Raw genomic sequence first — 16,586 nt, forward strand, 5'->3', positions numbered from 1 at the left:
CCCTCCAGGAGCCAAATGGCACTTTAGAGAGCCTGGCCCACACGGGTGTGTGGTGAGAAAGGTGCTACCAGTAACCATCATCAGGCAAAGAACATAGCCATACTGTGGCAGGTGGTGCCTGTGAGGAGCAAGAGACCAGCACTTCCATACAAGAATAAGAACTCAAAGAATGAGGAAGATAAGGCTTGAGAAGACTAGCCCTGTCATTTTATCGGCCAGGTTAGTGCTAGGTTCATACTATTGTTGCATAAAGTAGAGGTGGACCATTAAAATAGCAAGAACACACGATGTCCATCGTTTTAAAACTGAAAACCTGTTGTGCCTGTCATGACCCTTGCTTGATAACTATATTGACACTTACCCTGACTTTTGCCTCAACTCTGCTATGTACAAACTCTGCCTGCCCTGTACTTACCTTGTCCATTGACCATATCTCTGCCTGTCCCTTTGGTGCCAGGCACCAACATCTTCTGACCCACTTAGATCAGCCATCTCTGAATTGACACTAATCCAAGAAGAAGCAAAATGGTGGTTCTCCACAGCAAAGACCAGAGGAGTAATCTATACCAGGGCCTCCCATGCTCCATGTGCCATACATAGTACTGGTGCCTTCTAATGTAGAAGAAGGATGATGTGTTTTCACACCTATAGCTACAATATAGCTCACTGGTAGAAATTTGTAGCCTTTGAGAGGTCCTGGATTTCAGATAAGGTCAACATAACAGAAGAAAGCACAGATCGCAGGAGCAATAAAAGGCTGTACGTATAGATATCGGGTCACATGAACCAACACGTGAAGGTCAACAATTCAGCACAATTAATGGGAACTATAAGATAAGATAATCCTTTAATAGTCCCACATTGGGGAAATCACAAATCTTATTTACAACAACCAATCTGGATGCACTTTTGCCCATATTAAAAATGAGGTTAAACACTGGGAAAGGTGGAAATATATATTCTCTTTCATATAGTTCATGAATGCTATCCTATTATGAAGCTGTAATTGGACTTACCTATAGATGTGCAAGTTTCCTAAACTGTACCTATGTATGTGTGTTGATTTCATACAGAAGCATATGGCTATCAATGGAGCCTGGATGGCAGTGACAGAGGCCATGTAGTGTCAAACTAAGGAGCTGCGTTGTCTCTGTGCAATGCTATACTAGCTTTGTGCCCATGCGCTCAAGCCTTTGTATAAAAGTAAAAAAAATAGTAACTGAAGGTAATTTTTATGTTCACCAAAATCTCCTCCAGGATACCTGCAGGTTCTGCTTTGCACCTGTCATCACTGTATGTCATATCTGACACTTTCCTTTAAGGCGCAACTTTTTTAACATCTTTGAAAATTTGAAGTGTTTGTACAGGAAAAACAGGGCGGCTTTCCTACAGAAACAGCACTACACATGTCAACAGGTTGCGGATGGTATTTCAACTACAACTAAGATATTCCAGGATGATAATTTGATAAACTTTAAGATAGGTCACCTATGTCATTAGTGTTGCTCCGAAACCCAACATCCCACCGAACAGCTGTCTGAAGAGGCTGTGGTGCTCTATAGAGCCTTGTGTCCACTTCTTTGTATACAAGCACCAAACATTATATAGAGGTTGTGCCTGGTGCTGCAACTGAATCCCAATTACTTGAATGAGACAGCTACAAACAGGCCATGAAACGTTACAGGCCTATAAAAATGAAGGTGCACTTGTCCACACTATAGATTTTTGGAGTTGCCTAGTTGACCTTCACTGATCTAATTTTAATTTTATATTCTAATAATCAGTCAATATAAGAACAAACAAAAAGAAAAAACCTGGTGGCGCACACCAAAAAACGTTGTATATATTTTTGAATTTATTAGGATAACGCGTTTCGGGCTATACCCCTTCGTCAGATCTAATCCAAAGACACAAACAACAAAAAAACGTCTTATGTTTGAGCATAAAATCAATTAACAGAAATACAATTAAAAAACAATTTTTATAAAAAAGATTTTTCAAAAAACTTATAAAAAACATTAGACCTAAAAAATTCATATAACCATATATGCATACACATACCTACATACATATTATTATTATTATTTTAAATGTGTTATATGTTGAAATAATGTTTGAAACATTTTATTCTCATTTACAAGTATGGTTATATTATATTAATGCATACCAGTAATTATGGGTGTAGAGGTATGTGTATGCATATATGGTTATATGAATTTTTTAGGTCTAATGTTTTTTATAAGTTTTTTGAAAAATCTTTTTTATAAAAATTGTTTTTTAATTGTATTTCTGTTAATTGATTTTATGCTCAAACAGAAGACGTTTTTTTGTTGTTTGTGTCTTTGGATTAGATCTGACGAAGGGGTATAGCCCCGAAACACGTTATCCTAATAAATTCAAAAATATATACAACGTTTTTTGGTGTGCGCCACCAGGTTTTTTCTTTTTGTTTGTTCTTATAGTCTCCCACCGATTGCACGTTTCCAGCCAGTCGGTCAACTAGGGTGTGCAGCCATCTCCTATACTTACCATTATAAAGCCATTTGGCTTAAGACGATTTTACTATTGTTAAACTTTTTTTCTTTTCTTTTTTTTTTTTTGGTTTTGGATCATGGGGAGCGCATTAATCTAAATTTTTGTTTTTTTTCTTTTTTGCTAAATACTAATAATCAGTCAATAATATTAAAATCTCGAAAAATTCTATTAAATAAAACTGTCAGGACCAGGGTCGGAGCCCCCGCAGTGCTATGTGGAGGCTGCCGGCCCTCTCCTCCTTGTGCTCCCAAGTCCCCTGCTTATGGGTCTCAGTAGACAGGCCAGAACCTCTGCAGCATTGTGCGGGGGTTGCCAGTCTCCTCTTAAGCCGGACACAGGAGTTCCGTTTTTTTGCCTAGCGGCGGGCCGAAGCCTATTTAAGGAGGGTTCTGGCTATTCAGTTGTACGTAGTGTCCTTATAGTAAGTGTTTTTCCTGTTGTCTGATTGCCTGTGTTTCTGGCCCTTTGACTTGACGTTTGATCTTGCCTTTGCCTCCTGATTTGTATACTGTGCCTGCTCCTGTTTATGACCCCGGCTTGCCGCTAGACCTCTGCTTCCTGATCACTGTTTCATATTGCTGTACACCTGTTACCAACTTGGCCTGTCTGATGTTCCCTTTGGTTTTCCCACTGTACTGCATTGCCCTCTTGTTGATGACCCACACCGCACGACTACAATTTACTCTCTGGGGCAACCTGCTGACCACCCGCTGCTGCCTTGTGGTTCCTTGGACCTGTACTGCTACCCAAGATATCTGCTGGAAAGAGATCTCAGTGTCTGGTTTACATGAATGTGGAAGGCAGTCAAAGATAATCTCAAAACTCACCATATGAAAAAGTCCTAAATTGCTGTACGTAGAAGTGGGCTGACAATTCAGTTGTGCCTGGAGGTCTAAAACAGGGTTGTGGCCAAACATGAACTAGATGAGTGAGCAGCAACTCTGTGACTCAGCCAAAAATAATCTAGTAATCTGTGACAAATGTGCTTACTCTTTCTTATAACATATCTTAAAACAGTGTGACAATTGCAGGGTGATAAAAGACTATTTTGGTACTATCATATCTGTAGGAAGCTCAGTTCTAATACCTAGAGATTTCCTTGACTGCATTTTAACCCCTTCCCGACATGCGCCGTAATAGTACGGCGCATGTCGGGTCTGTAACTATGGCGACCGCCCGGGAGCTTTAAGCAGTAGACAACCGGCTCTAATGCCTCCGATCGGTCCCCGGACCGATCAGAGGCATTAACCCCTCCGGTGCCGCGGTCAAAGGCGCCGGAGGCGCCATTTTCCCGGCGGCGCATGGGTGCCGCCATTTTGGCCGGGATCGCCGGCTCCTGGAGCATGCTCCAGGGCTGACGTCCCGTTGCCATGACAGCTGGGAGCCTTGTACAGGCTCCCAGGCTTGTCTGCAAATCCTCTTTTTTGCAGGCTGGTCTATGCAGCCTGCAAAAGAAAGGATGCTTTTTTGCAATGCATTGCAATGCATTAGCATTGTAATGCATTGCATTAGTGATCAGACCCCCTGGGGTTCGACACCCCTAGAGGGTCTAATAAATGCAAAAAAAAAAAAAAAAAGTTAAAAAAAATATAAAAAAATATAAAAAGAATTAAAAGTTCAAATCACCTCCCTTTCCCTAGAACACATATAAAAGTAGTTAAAAACTGTGAAACATATACATGTTAGGTATCCTCGCGTCCGAAATCGCCCGCTCTACAAATCTATAAAAATATTTTTCCTGTTCGGTAAACGCCGTAGCGGGAAAAATAGTCGAAAGTGCCAAACCGCCATTTTTTCACTGTTTTGATTCTGATAAAAATTTGAATAAAAAGTGATCAAAGCAATAACATTTCCCGAAAATGGTAGAACTAAAAAGTACACCCGGCCCCGCAAAAAAAGACGCCCTATGCATCCCCGTACACTTACCTATAAAAAAGTTACGGCCGTCGGAATATGGCGACTTTTAGAAAAAAAATTTTTTAACACAGTTTTGGAATTTTTTTTAGGGGTCAAAATGTAAATAAAACCATATAAATTTGGTATCCCTGGAACCGTACCGAAACACAGAATACAGGGGACATGTCATTTTGGCTGCACAGTGAACGCCGTAAAACCAAAGCCCGTAAGAAAGTCGCAGAAATGCATTTTTTCTTCAAATCCACCCCATTCTGAATTTTTTTCCTGCTTCCCAGTACATTATATAGAATAATTAATGGTGGCATCATGAAGAAAAATTTGTCCCGCAAAAATTAAGACCTCATATGGCTCTGGGAGCGGAGAAATAAAAAAGTTATGGGGTTTAGAAGGAGGGGAGTCAAAAACGAAAAACGAAAATCAAAAAATGCCATCGGCGGGAAGGGGTTAAAGTTCACATTCCGACTGCAATGTTAAGTTTATACAAAGACTCCAGGGGTGCTTCTAGCCCCCCATATAGCTCCCAAAGTGAAGATTGGAGAGTGCAGAGATGCTCCGTATAGAATGCTGCCCCTCTACATCAACAGTCATATAGGACAATATTACAGAACGTTTCATAGACATAATGCGTAGCTCTTGAGCCCCAGTGCAAAGTTTGTAAGAGGGCCTGAAACATCAATTATCATGAATATTAACAAAGTATATCTGCGTTGTGTCACATATATCATACTGTTTCATTATATGGGACGCATGATGGACAGAACAGCAAGTTTATACTGACGAGGAAATCCAATTCAACCATATGGAGTTTGTGTATTGTACCTGTGTTTACATAAGTTTACTCCTACACTTCAAAAAGTTGGTTACTGTGCTCTATATAACATTATTTGGGACCTACAAGTGGGCGTCAAATAAGACAAGGGATGGCTTAAAGAGGACCTTTCATCAGATCGGGCACATGCAGTGTTATATACTGCTGGAAAGCTGACAGTGCGCTGAATTCAGCGCACTATCGGCTTTCCCGATCTGTACCCGGTGTAAAGCGCTATCGGTCCCGGGACCATAGCGCTTAAGTGTCAGAAGGGCGTTTCTGACAGTTAGCCAAGGACGCCCTTCTGCCCAGCAGCACCTATCGCACTGTACTGTGGAGCGGGGAGTAACTCCCCCCTCCCGCTCCTGATAATACTCGTCTATGGACAAGCTGTGTGAGCAGAGGGAGGGGGCTTTCCTCCCCGCTCACACTGTACAACGCGATAGGCGCTGCGAGGCAGAAGGGCGTCCCTGGCTAACTGTCAGAAACGCCCTTCTGACACTAAAGCGATACGGTCCCGGGACCCATAGTGCTTTACACCGGGCACAGATCGGGAAAGCCGATAGTGCGCTGAATTCAGCGCACTGTCAGCTTTCCAGCAGTAGATAACACTGCATGTGCCCAATCTGATGAAAGGTCCTCTTTAAGTGCAATGCCTCTGAGTAAGTGGGCACAATGTGAAAATATTTATAAGAAGTAATACTAAATATTCTAATACTAAAATACTAATAATTTAATTCCCCCAAAAATAAGCCCTAGCATGATTTTTCAGGAGTTTTGGTGTATGCTTGAAATATAAGCCCAACTCCAAAAATAAGCTCTTTTCCCCCGAAAATCAGCCCTACTCCGAAAATAATCCCTTCCCCAAAAATAAGCCCTAGCTTCAGTTCATAAAAAAAGTGTGCAGTCTGCTATACATGTAAAAAAAAAAGTGAATGGACTAGAGCAGAACAGATGCAGCAGACCCTTCATCAATGAAAGCAGACACTCTAGAATTGCACCCCCAAGAGAATCACACATTGACTTAAGGGAGCTATCTGCACAAGATGGCACTAGTGAGAGAGTACTCTACAACGATAAGGGTTGACCACTGGTAGTTCTGGTTTCTCACACATAGATCGGGTAGTCCTGCTGGCATGAATACATTGTGGCTGCCTCCGGTCACCAGTGGGAGCCAACTGCTACACTTGGCTGCAGTGGAACGCAAGGAATGGCAAGGTGCCTGAGACAAGAGTGACACAGTTCTGCATGTGAGAGCCCACCCACCATTAGCACTTTCCTATTTGAAATTGTTTTGGATGTAAGGGGGTCTAGCGAGTGGATTGTTTTTCATAGAAAAAAGTAAGACATCCCTGAAAATAAGCCCTAACCCATCTTTCTGAGCAAAAATAATATAAGACCAGGTCTTATTTTTGGAGAAACACGGTACTAACATACCCCCCAATGATATAACCCTACCATATTCTTATAAGTTCTCTGCAAATAGCACAGTTCATTTCGCTTCAGTAACTTCTTCACTATGCTATGTGCAATAAAAGGTTATTAGCAAAATTGATGTGAAAAGAAGATATGCTTGCATCTGCAGGCAAGGTATCTTAAAGATTTACTTGAGGGGCCTCTGAACTGAAGATATGAAATTGCCTAAAGCTGACAGATTGTAAATTTGATATGAGGAAGCCGAGGGCAAGGTGAGTGAGAAGGACTGTTTTACCTTTTGAAGAAAAGAGGAATTTGCCTCTCCCAGTTTCTAGCCAACATATAACAAACAGCCCTAGGGCAGCATACATTCTAACAGAATGGTCTGAATCTATCAGGGGAGGCTTTAAACAGGTGTTGACCATGCAATTTTTTTTTCTTTCTCTAAGAGGATGATCCCTTTGACAATGAAACTCCCCTGACAAGCTATATAAATAGAGAGTGAAGACCAGAGTCTTTATCCAGACTTCTTATTTTACACACATTGCCCTGGTTAGCTCCAGTAGCAATTCAGCCACCATGACTTCCTATCGTTCAAGCTCTGCATCATCCTATCAAGTTTCAAGCTCATCTGGAGGCTTTGGAAGTGGCTTTGGTGGTGGCAGTAGCTATGGAGGAGGCTTTTCTGGAGGCTATGGTGGTGGATCTGGTGCAGCATTCTCTTTGAGCTCTGCTGTTGGATCCGGTGGGTTCTCTGCTGGTGGCTTTGGTGGAGCTGGTGGCTTTGGTGGTGGAGCAGGTGCTGGCTTTGGTGGCTTTGGTGGAAATGACAAGCAGACCATGCAAAACCTCAATGACCGTCTGGCTTCCTACTTGGATAAAGTGAGGGCACTAGAGGCTGCCAACAATGACTTAGAAATTAAGATCCGAGATTGGTACGAGAAACGAGTTGGTGCTGGAGCTGGTGCCGCTTCCAAAGACTACAGCAAGTACTATGAGACCATTGAAGACCTGAGAAACAAGGTATAATTCTATATATTACTTTCTGAGATATGAGATAAGTGCTCTATAGCATTTCTAGCTCAGGGTCTTATATGTGTTTACCCACACTTCCTTGTATTAGAGTGCACGTTACCCATAATACCTAGAGTGAAGTAATGGGTTTATGCTACCAACCTGCCATTTATCATTTTTGAAGCAATTGACTCTAAAGACAAAGCATGTCACGTTAGTACTATATATCAGTACTATAATTACAGCATGATAGCGCTAGTTTAAGGCTAAGTTCATATTTAAAGTAGACTTTGCATTAAGACCGCCATGTTTTTTGATATTTTTTTCACGAATGTTGTTTATACATACAAAGTTTCAGGGTTTTAATTGACTTATCTGTCTGTTTGAACCCTTCAGTACTGCAGATATTTTTCACTTATGTTGTCCAAGCAAACCTAACCCTAACTTACCATATATACTTCTGGTTTTTTTTCTAGATCGCAGTTGCCACCATTGACAACTCCCGTATTGTCCTCCAAATTGACAATGCCAGACTGGCTGCAGATGACTTCAGACTGAAGTAAGTCTAATCTATCTATAGCTAATATGCAATGTACATAGTCTTCAAGGCTTAATGACAAGACACACTGCTTGATAACTGGGCCTTACATATATCCAAGCCATTGCTTATCATTTCTCATCATTGAAGGCAATGGACAGTGGGTGGCGATACTTTATACCCTCTTATTGAGACTGGGAGTTGTAACTGCTAGAAGGGCATGTGGCTTCTAGGTCTCTATCACAAGAACTTGTAGACATGGCTGCCATGGAGAAGTGGATGCTTGGCCATCTGCAAACACTGTATTAAAGACTACTGTATATATGTAGGTAGTGTAACCTTCTGTTGGAGTTACACGTTGGCTCCATGCACTGTCATTTGCCCATATAACAACTGAATAACAAACTTTCATTGAGGGAAAAAAAGCCCCCTTTAGGTTCCAGACCAATATGGCAGAACTTGTCTTAAATGTTCACTCTCTACTTTCAGCTACACAATGCATCTTTAGTGCTAGTAAAAGTCTTTGAATAGTTCTATGGTGGCACATATCTTTCATTATTGTTTGCAATATTTTCTTTTTTCCTATACTGCATATATTTAACCTCTTGGGGTGTTTTTTTAAGGTATGAAAATGAGCTGGCTCTCCGCCAGAGTGTTGAGGCTGACATCAATGGACTCCGTAGAGTCTTGGATGAGTTGACCCTGGCCAGATCAGACTTGGAGATACAGATTGAGAGCCTGAGGGAAGAGCTGGCCTACCTAAAGAAGAACCATGAGGAGGTAGGCATTTGTTAAGTTCTTATATACTTTTCTCAGGGATAGTCAAATACATAGATATATACAATACAAATATACTACTAATAATATAGAAAATAGCATAGGAGGCATATTAGCCTATGGGGTCTTTGAGGTCTGCCATAACTTTGCCCAATCAAATGTCAACTTCTGTCAAAGTCAATTTTATCTTTTAACTTTCAACAGAGGATTTCTTGAGAAATGATACTCACTCGGCCTATAGTATACATTGAGGCATAAACTTAAGCTTCTGGGCCCCAAAAAATAATGTGTAACTATACCCTCACTTGTCATAAACATGTAGAAGAGTAGTTTTTGGGCCCTGGTGGCACCAAGACTTGGGCATGACTGTTACTTGTGAACCCTCTAAAGCTATGTCTCTCCCTTACAACCTTACTTTGCCAGGACAGGAATAAATAAAATGTCCTCAGATCCTTGACATCATTTCTTATATCTCAATCAACAGGAATTAGGAGTTGTAAAGGGCAGCGCTGCTGGAAATGTCAATGTAGAAATTGATGCTGCACCAGGGCAAGATCTCACCAAGGCTCTGAACGACATGAGAGCAGACTACGAACTATTGGCAGAGAAGAACCGCAGGGAAGCAGAGGCATGGTTCAACCAGAAGGTAAGCTTCATTCATCCAATGCCATTATACACAATGAAGTGGTGCTTTACACAAAACTAGATTTTACTTTACACAAAACTGGATTTTAAAACATATTGAACTATTCCAGAGTGGTGAACTGAAGAAGGAAATCTCAGCTGGAGTGGAACAGGTGCAGACAACCAAGTCCGAAATTTCTGATCTCAGACGTACCCTCCAAGGTTTGGAGATTGAACTACAGTCTCAGTTGGCAATGGTGAGTCAAGCAATTCAGTATATGGAAAATATTATACAGTAAAATATTAAAATTACATTTTCACCAAAAAGGTCTGCTCTTTTAGAAGACTAGATTTTTTATAGTATCCCATACTATTCATATTGGCCACTTATATTACAATATTAAATGGTCGTCTCTCATAGGTTTCACTCCATTGTCTTCATGAACATGATCATCTCTAGCTAGACCATTCAATAAAAGAATATATCAATCAATTAGTATGTTAAAAAGCTGGTATTTCTTTTTCTTTTGCTAACCTCTATGTCCTCTTTACAAAATTTAGAGAAAATCCCTTGAAGACACCTTGGCTGAAACAGAAGCCCGCTATGGAGCCCAACTTCAGCAGCTCCAACTTGTTATTAGTGGAATTGAGGAACAGTTGATCCAAATCCGATCAGACATTGAGAGACAGAGCCAGGAATACAGAGAACTTCTTGATATCAAGACCAGGTTGGAAATGGAAATTGAAACCTACCGCCGTCTGCTGGATGGAGAACTGGGGTAAGCACAAGTGATCCTGCAACTCTAAAGAAGCTATATATATTTAGGATATAGAAAAGGCTTCAATAGTACTCAGTTTAATATGGTCAACTACAACCCTAACTTGTCTCAAAGAACCTATCGTTGTACAGTTTCACCCAACGTAGTCCTTCAAACATAGAAAGAAAATGTTTAAATTATACATTTTATATCTCCTGCAGTCAATCCTCAGGTAGCAGGTCATCCTCCTCACAGTCATCATCCCAGTTCTCATCATCCCAGTACTCATCATCATCTGCCTCAGGATCAAAGGTTTCAACATCACAGACATCTTCTGTAGACTCCAAGAAAGGTAAGTTGATGTCAAAACAAAATGTCCAAGTGACTAACTTACCTCCAATGAAGTAACATTTAGAAAAAATAGACAAGCTCTTGAGTTTTTATGTAACTATGAATGTTCTTACTGTGGCTCGATTAGTAGTCAAAATTTGCTAATTGGATGAAATTGTAGACCTGACCATTCTCTGAAGGTCCATACAACTCTTATTGCATCTTAATCTTATGCATGTAATCTACATTTTCTTTTAGACCCAACAAAAACCAGAAAGGTGAAGACCATAGTGGAAGAAGTCGTGAATGGGAAGGTGGTTTCACAGCAGGTTAAAGAGGTTGAAGAAAAGATAAACTAAAAAGAGAAAACAAGTTGTGAACAGAAGAGAGTGGTGTCGGCTTGTGGGATACTTCAGTAATTCTACTCTTCTAAATGAATGCGACATTAAAGCAAACATGTCATCATGAAAATACAGTCCATTCTGTATCCAGACTGATATATAGTCCAGTGGGCGGGTCTACTCAATGATTGATAGCTATGTCTGTATGCACACTCATATAGGACAGACTGTTAATCACTTAATAGGACCGCCTACTGGACTCCCAAGCTCAGAATGAGCCGAGAGTTAAATGAACAATTATACTAAATCCTTGCATAACTATATAACTTTCTACTTATAACATAACGTTGTGCGTCCTATAACATACTGACTGCAGAATGAATTGCATTTTTAATGAGACAAGTTCTCTTCAAGTTGTTTTCCTTTTTAATTCAATAAAACTTTTCTTGCATCTTCCCCGGCTTGTTATGGAAGTTATTGAAAAGATTAACTTATGTTATAAATATAAACGTGCAGCAATTTCTAATATTTCGTTCAAAAGGAAAGCCAGTTTAGTAAAATATCCCCCAAACAGAATGGAATGTATAAGTACACGGATGCATCTTTCTGTTTGGTATCATATAAAGTATTGTCACTCTTAGGATGGAAACCAATAATATAGACAAGAACCCCGGCAAGGACAATTAAAAAGGGCAACTCTGGGCACTAGCCACTTTTGTTTTCAACCATGTGCCACCTTAGTTTATTTGACAACCCCTTTATATTATTTAGGAGTCAATACATAACCCTCCTGGTGGTTCTGGGATTACTATTATGATATAATGTGTATTTATCCCTGACAGTTGTAAGTGGTTTCGGTATTCATTTTGTCACCTGAAATGGTATATGCACATCGGAAGGGGAAATACATGTCAAATTGTACTTACTAAATGGGAAAATGATGGGAAAAATGCAACGGAAACAGGAATTTCAGACAACAGTAAACTTAGCTGTAGTGGCCAGTGTCAGACAGCTGCTGTCAAAGTAAATGAGATCATGGAAATGGATGGAAATGATGCAAACAAAATCCTGCCAATTTACAAACTATTGTACACAAAACAAATAGTAGAGCTTGCGTGGATCAAAGGCAGGTAACCAAAGTAATAACCAGATTGGATGGACTACACAACCCAGAACGACTATCAAAACTAAGGTGATTTGTTTTGGAAGAGAGATGATTAAGAATGACCTAACAAATACATATGAAGACATCAAAGACCAGTGGAGAGATCTCTGCCAGGATTTCTTCTACATTTAGAGGGAAAAAGCTTTCTACACGGATGCAGAATGAGATCTTTATCGTAAGAGCAGTAAGACTACAGAACTCTGCCAGAAAAAAGTTGTTCAAGAAAGGTTTCGAGAGCAATTCATATTCCTCTTCTTCTGGATCAACATCTCAGGCTTCACAGAATGGCCATAAGTCCTTTTTTCAGCCTTACAAACTATGTTACTATGTAATGATGAATATCAACTAATCGTGTTTTTACCATCTCATATCACAGATCAAAAATGGCAGACAAAAACAAGCATGTTGGGCCACTATGTCTGGTACAACGCTAGACAGCATGGCAGTAACCTGACAGACCTTATTGTAGGCAACTGGGTCCACCGATCACTGTTTGTCTGCAACATGTTGTATCCAGCGCTTCCACAACAGAGCAGAAAAAATTAAAACCAATGGAACTAATATGGGGAGCCTAAGAGTAAGCACACACCAGTACTTTATGTTTGCCAAACGTTCAAAAATGATATAGAGGAATAATCATATATCATCTCCATTTCTACTAGAGATGAGTGAGTAGTATTCGATCGAGTAGGTATTCGATCGAATACTACGGTATTCGAAATATTCGTACTCGATCGAATACTACTCGCTATTCGAATGGAAAAATTCAATGCAGAACCAGCATTGATTGGCCGAATGCTATACAGTTGGCCAATCAACGCTGGTTCTTCTCCTACCTTTAGAAGTCTTCTCCGCGCAGTGTCCCCAAGGCGTCTTCCGGCTCTGAATTTACTCTGCCAGGCATCGGGCCTGGGCAGAGCCGAGTGTGCATGCCCGCGCTACAAGAAAATGGCCGCTTTGACTGTAAGCGGCCATTTTCTTGTAGTGCAGACATGCGCAGTCGGCTCTGCCCAGGCCCGGTGCCTGGCAGAGTGAATTCAGAGCCGGAAGACGCCGCGGGGACACTGCACGGAGAAGACTTCTCGGAGAATCCAGCCCGACCCTCTCTCATGGACTTGGTAAGTTCTATTTGATCAAATGTTGCCTACCCCTGAAACGAGCATTTTTCCCCCATAGAGTATAATAGGATTCGATATTCAATTCGGGTAGTCGAATATTGTGGGGCTACTGGAAACGAATATTGAATATCGAGCATTTTACTGTTCGCTCATCTCTAATTTCTACATCTCCTTTGTTTCTTGTACAGCAGTACAGAATAAAGAGAGATATCACAAAGTATCTCACACATCAGAAGCATCAACTAGCACCAGCTCTACCATCCATGGATTTATCCAAACACTAGAGCCACCATGGCGTGTACTACAGCATAAGGATTGGCATCTGTACTAGACAGAGCTGAGCAGAAACTGGGACCATCTATCACACATAGAGCTGAATGACCACATCTCTCTCTCCGATCATACATTGGTAACGAGTGAAGAACACCATTGGCTGTCTCTATCCATGTATATTGTGGAAATACACCTATTAGGATTACCGTAGACATTCAAGTCTTGTCTTGATCTGTTTTCAGTAGGACATTTCTAAAAATTCCACTATCTATAATCTCTACCGTAACCTTTTAGGTTTATTTATATTAGAGGTAGAAAATTAGTATCTCAGCTACCCGTCATCCACTGATCTCTGTATATACCATATATTTAGCTTGGTACAGAGGGCATCTGTATTTTTAATTGATTACACAATAATGCCCCTAGCAGTGTCATATGGTGCCCATATAGTAGTGTCTAACCTTCCACCCCTTAATACCTACTGTCAACTGCTCATATATAAATAAGGAACCAGTGAAAATGGGATTAGTCAAAAACATAAGAGGATTATATTCTATGCTACACTTTAGGCATGCTCGTACAAAGAATCTATTACTATCCCTCATTAATATTTATCTGGACCTGAAGCAAGAGAGCCCCATACATGTAGAATTGAAATATACAGGTGTTGTGGCGATATTCAATAGACTAGTAACAAATTGGAATATGTCTATTGTTAAAATATTGTATAGGAGCTCTAATGTTCTCTAGAGGTTTACATGTATGTTAGATATATACTGCACGTTTTATAGATATACAATGGTTCGGTGCTTAGCACTGTTGGCTTGTAGAATTTGGGTTCTGGGCTTGAATCCAACCAAATACATCTACATGTGGTTGTGCAGATTTGCTCTCTTTTATTTTCACACATCACTAACACATAGATAGGGAATTTAGTAGGGTTGAGCTGATCTTGAGATTTCAGGATTGTTTTTAAAATCCGATTTCCGATCATTTTCCATCTGAACCCAATCCCATTTCCGATCCTAATGCAAGTCAATGGGATTTTTTAATGATAGAAGATTGGATTTTAAAAACGATCCTATTCACTACACGCTGTGTAGTGATTAAAAAATCCCCCGGCTACTTAGTCCCCCTCACTTACCTGCACAGAATCGCTGCCACTCCCCATTGTTCTCGCTCCTCTTTTCTCTAATTCACATGCTTGCAGAGCACCGTGCATGCCCCCGCCTCCCAGGATAGTGTTACTGATGCTGGGAGTAGGCGGGGCTTGTTGTGGCTTAGGAGAGTGTGGGTGGGTACATGGCGGGGAGACTTGAGTGCATCACTAACGTCTCTCCTCCCAGTACCCGCCCACACTCTCCTAAGCCACAAGCCCCGCCTTCTCCCAGCATCTGTAACACTAGCCTGGGAGGCGGGGGCGCGCACAGTGCTCTGCAGGCATGTAAAGTAGAGAGAAGAGGAGCGAGAACAATGGGGAGCGGCAGCACTTCTGTGCAGGTAAGTTGAGCGATTGGGATCGGAATTCCATTCCCGATCTTTTTTTAGGCAGGATCGGAACCCGATTGTGATCGTGAAATTTGCTTGATCGCCGATCGGCATCCAATCTTTTCCGATCCCAATCACTCAACCCTAGCATTTAGACAGCACATGATGACAACTTCTGAGCACCACTGTGGAATATGTTGGTGCTATTTACAGTAAGTAATATAAATCAATAATTCTAGTTGATACAATTGGAAACATAAAAACTCTATACAGGTGTTGCTTCGGTTTTAGCATTGCTCTGGTATTATAAGCAATAAAGGAGTACTCCCATCTTGCAACACCTGTAGGATTTGTCATAACATTCTGGCACATGAGTGCTTCTGATATTTCCCTTCTACAATGGCACCCCAGACTAAACACTGTGCAGTATACTGTGACAAAGTTTTACTTAAGCGTGTTACGTTAATGTTGGAAATGGACTCTCTAAACCACAGTCTTATTGGCAGAAGATAATCCAAGGTGCAGAGTCTAAGCATTCTCCACCATTTAACTCCTATATGGGGATCTAAACTTCAATTCAGAGAATCTCCAGGTTGTGACTACTGGAGTAGTCAGAAATAAGAGCAGAACAAAATTCGGACCTAGCAAGGAGTCATTGATGTTAGTAAGCATGAGAAAAATAGACATAAAGAGAGCAAAAATTCATGAAATAATCCAAGATCAATAAACAAAAAGTACAACAACAACCAAGTGTAGATAAAAGGACAGAAGGGGGCAGAAGGAGAGTCAAAGTCAAGTTAAAATCAGGAATTGAATCTTAATCATACTGTGCATGTAACCAAATGGTTATCAAGGCCTGCAAGGTAAATTTGTATCACTAGTAAATGAGAGAGAGATATGATAAAGTATTACAGTGTAACTTGAAGCTCTTGGACCAGAATCCAAAATGGGCCTCTACCTACTTTGTGCCATTTAGAGAAGTGGCATATTTTATGTGAAAGATGGACCTTAAGGACCCTATCAGAGTACAGGACCCATATGGCAACACACCTGGTCAAAACCGACTCAACTGGGGCATAACTTGAGTGGGTGCACTGGGTGCGGTCACTCCGGGGCTCAGGAGCCTTAAGGGGCCAATAAGCACTGGCATCGGTATTGAGATTGCAGCTTCCATCTGGCCCATAAATCAAGGAGACTCACAGATTACCCTAACCACACTAAGGTTGATTAAACTCCTAAATTCACCATAGGGATGAGGTAGGGGGCCTCGGGCAAAAGATTGCATCGGGGCCCACAAGACTTTAGTTACGCCACTGCACACAATGTTGAAGAAAAACAAACAATTAAAAGCAACACTATGTGGTCATTAGCCACTGAAGGTGTGTGGGACTTCAGCAATACATGGTTGCCACACTGATAGCCACTAAGTGTGCCATTATACTAAGCAAAACTCTGCAGACTAGGGGAAAGTGCTAGGGAAAAAA

General features: G+C 40.9%; 1 protein-coding gene across 1 annotated transcript; it reads left to right on the plus strand.

The window, feature by feature from the left end:
• The first annotated feature begins 7,208 nt into the window (after nucleotides 1-7,208).
• On the plus strand, nucleotides 7,209-11,216 carry LOC142209411 (keratin, type I cytoskeletal 47 kDa-like). Its single transcript, XM_075278401.1, has 8 exons — nucleotides 7,209-7,699; nucleotides 8,167-8,249; nucleotides 8,852-9,008; nucleotides 9,490-9,651; nucleotides 9,761-9,886; nucleotides 10,191-10,408; nucleotides 10,609-10,739; nucleotides 10,976-11,216. The coding sequence occupies exons 1-8, from the start codon at nucleotides 7,256-7,258 to the stop codon at nucleotides 11,074-11,076; spliced, it is 1,422 nt and encodes a 473-aa protein (XP_075134502.1). The 5' UTR covers nucleotides 7,209-7,255; the 3' UTR covers nucleotides 11,077-11,216.
• Nucleotides 11,217-16,586: the final 5,370 nt, after the last annotated feature.

Source organism: Leptodactylus fuscus, chromosome 6 (genome assembly GCF_031893055.1).
Source record: "Leptodactylus fuscus isolate aLepFus1 chromosome 6, aLepFus1.hap2, whole genome shotgun sequence".
Classification (NCBI taxonomy): domain Eukaryota; kingdom Metazoa; phylum Chordata; class Amphibia; order Anura; family Leptodactylidae; genus Leptodactylus; species Leptodactylus fuscus.

Coding starts and splice junctions, on each gene's coding strand:
- LOC142209411 (XM_075278401.1), top strand. CDS start 7,256: ATGACTTCCTATCGTTCAAGCTCTGCATCATCCTATCAAGTTTCAAGC. Junction 8,250..8,851: donor GCAGATGACTTCAGACTGAA/GTAAGTCTAATC, acceptor TGTTTTTTTAAG/GTATGAAAATGAGCTGGCTC. Junction 10,409..10,608: donor CTGCTGGATGGAGAACTGGG/GTAAGCACAAGT, acceptor TATCTCCTGCAG/TCAATCCTCAGGTAGCAGGT.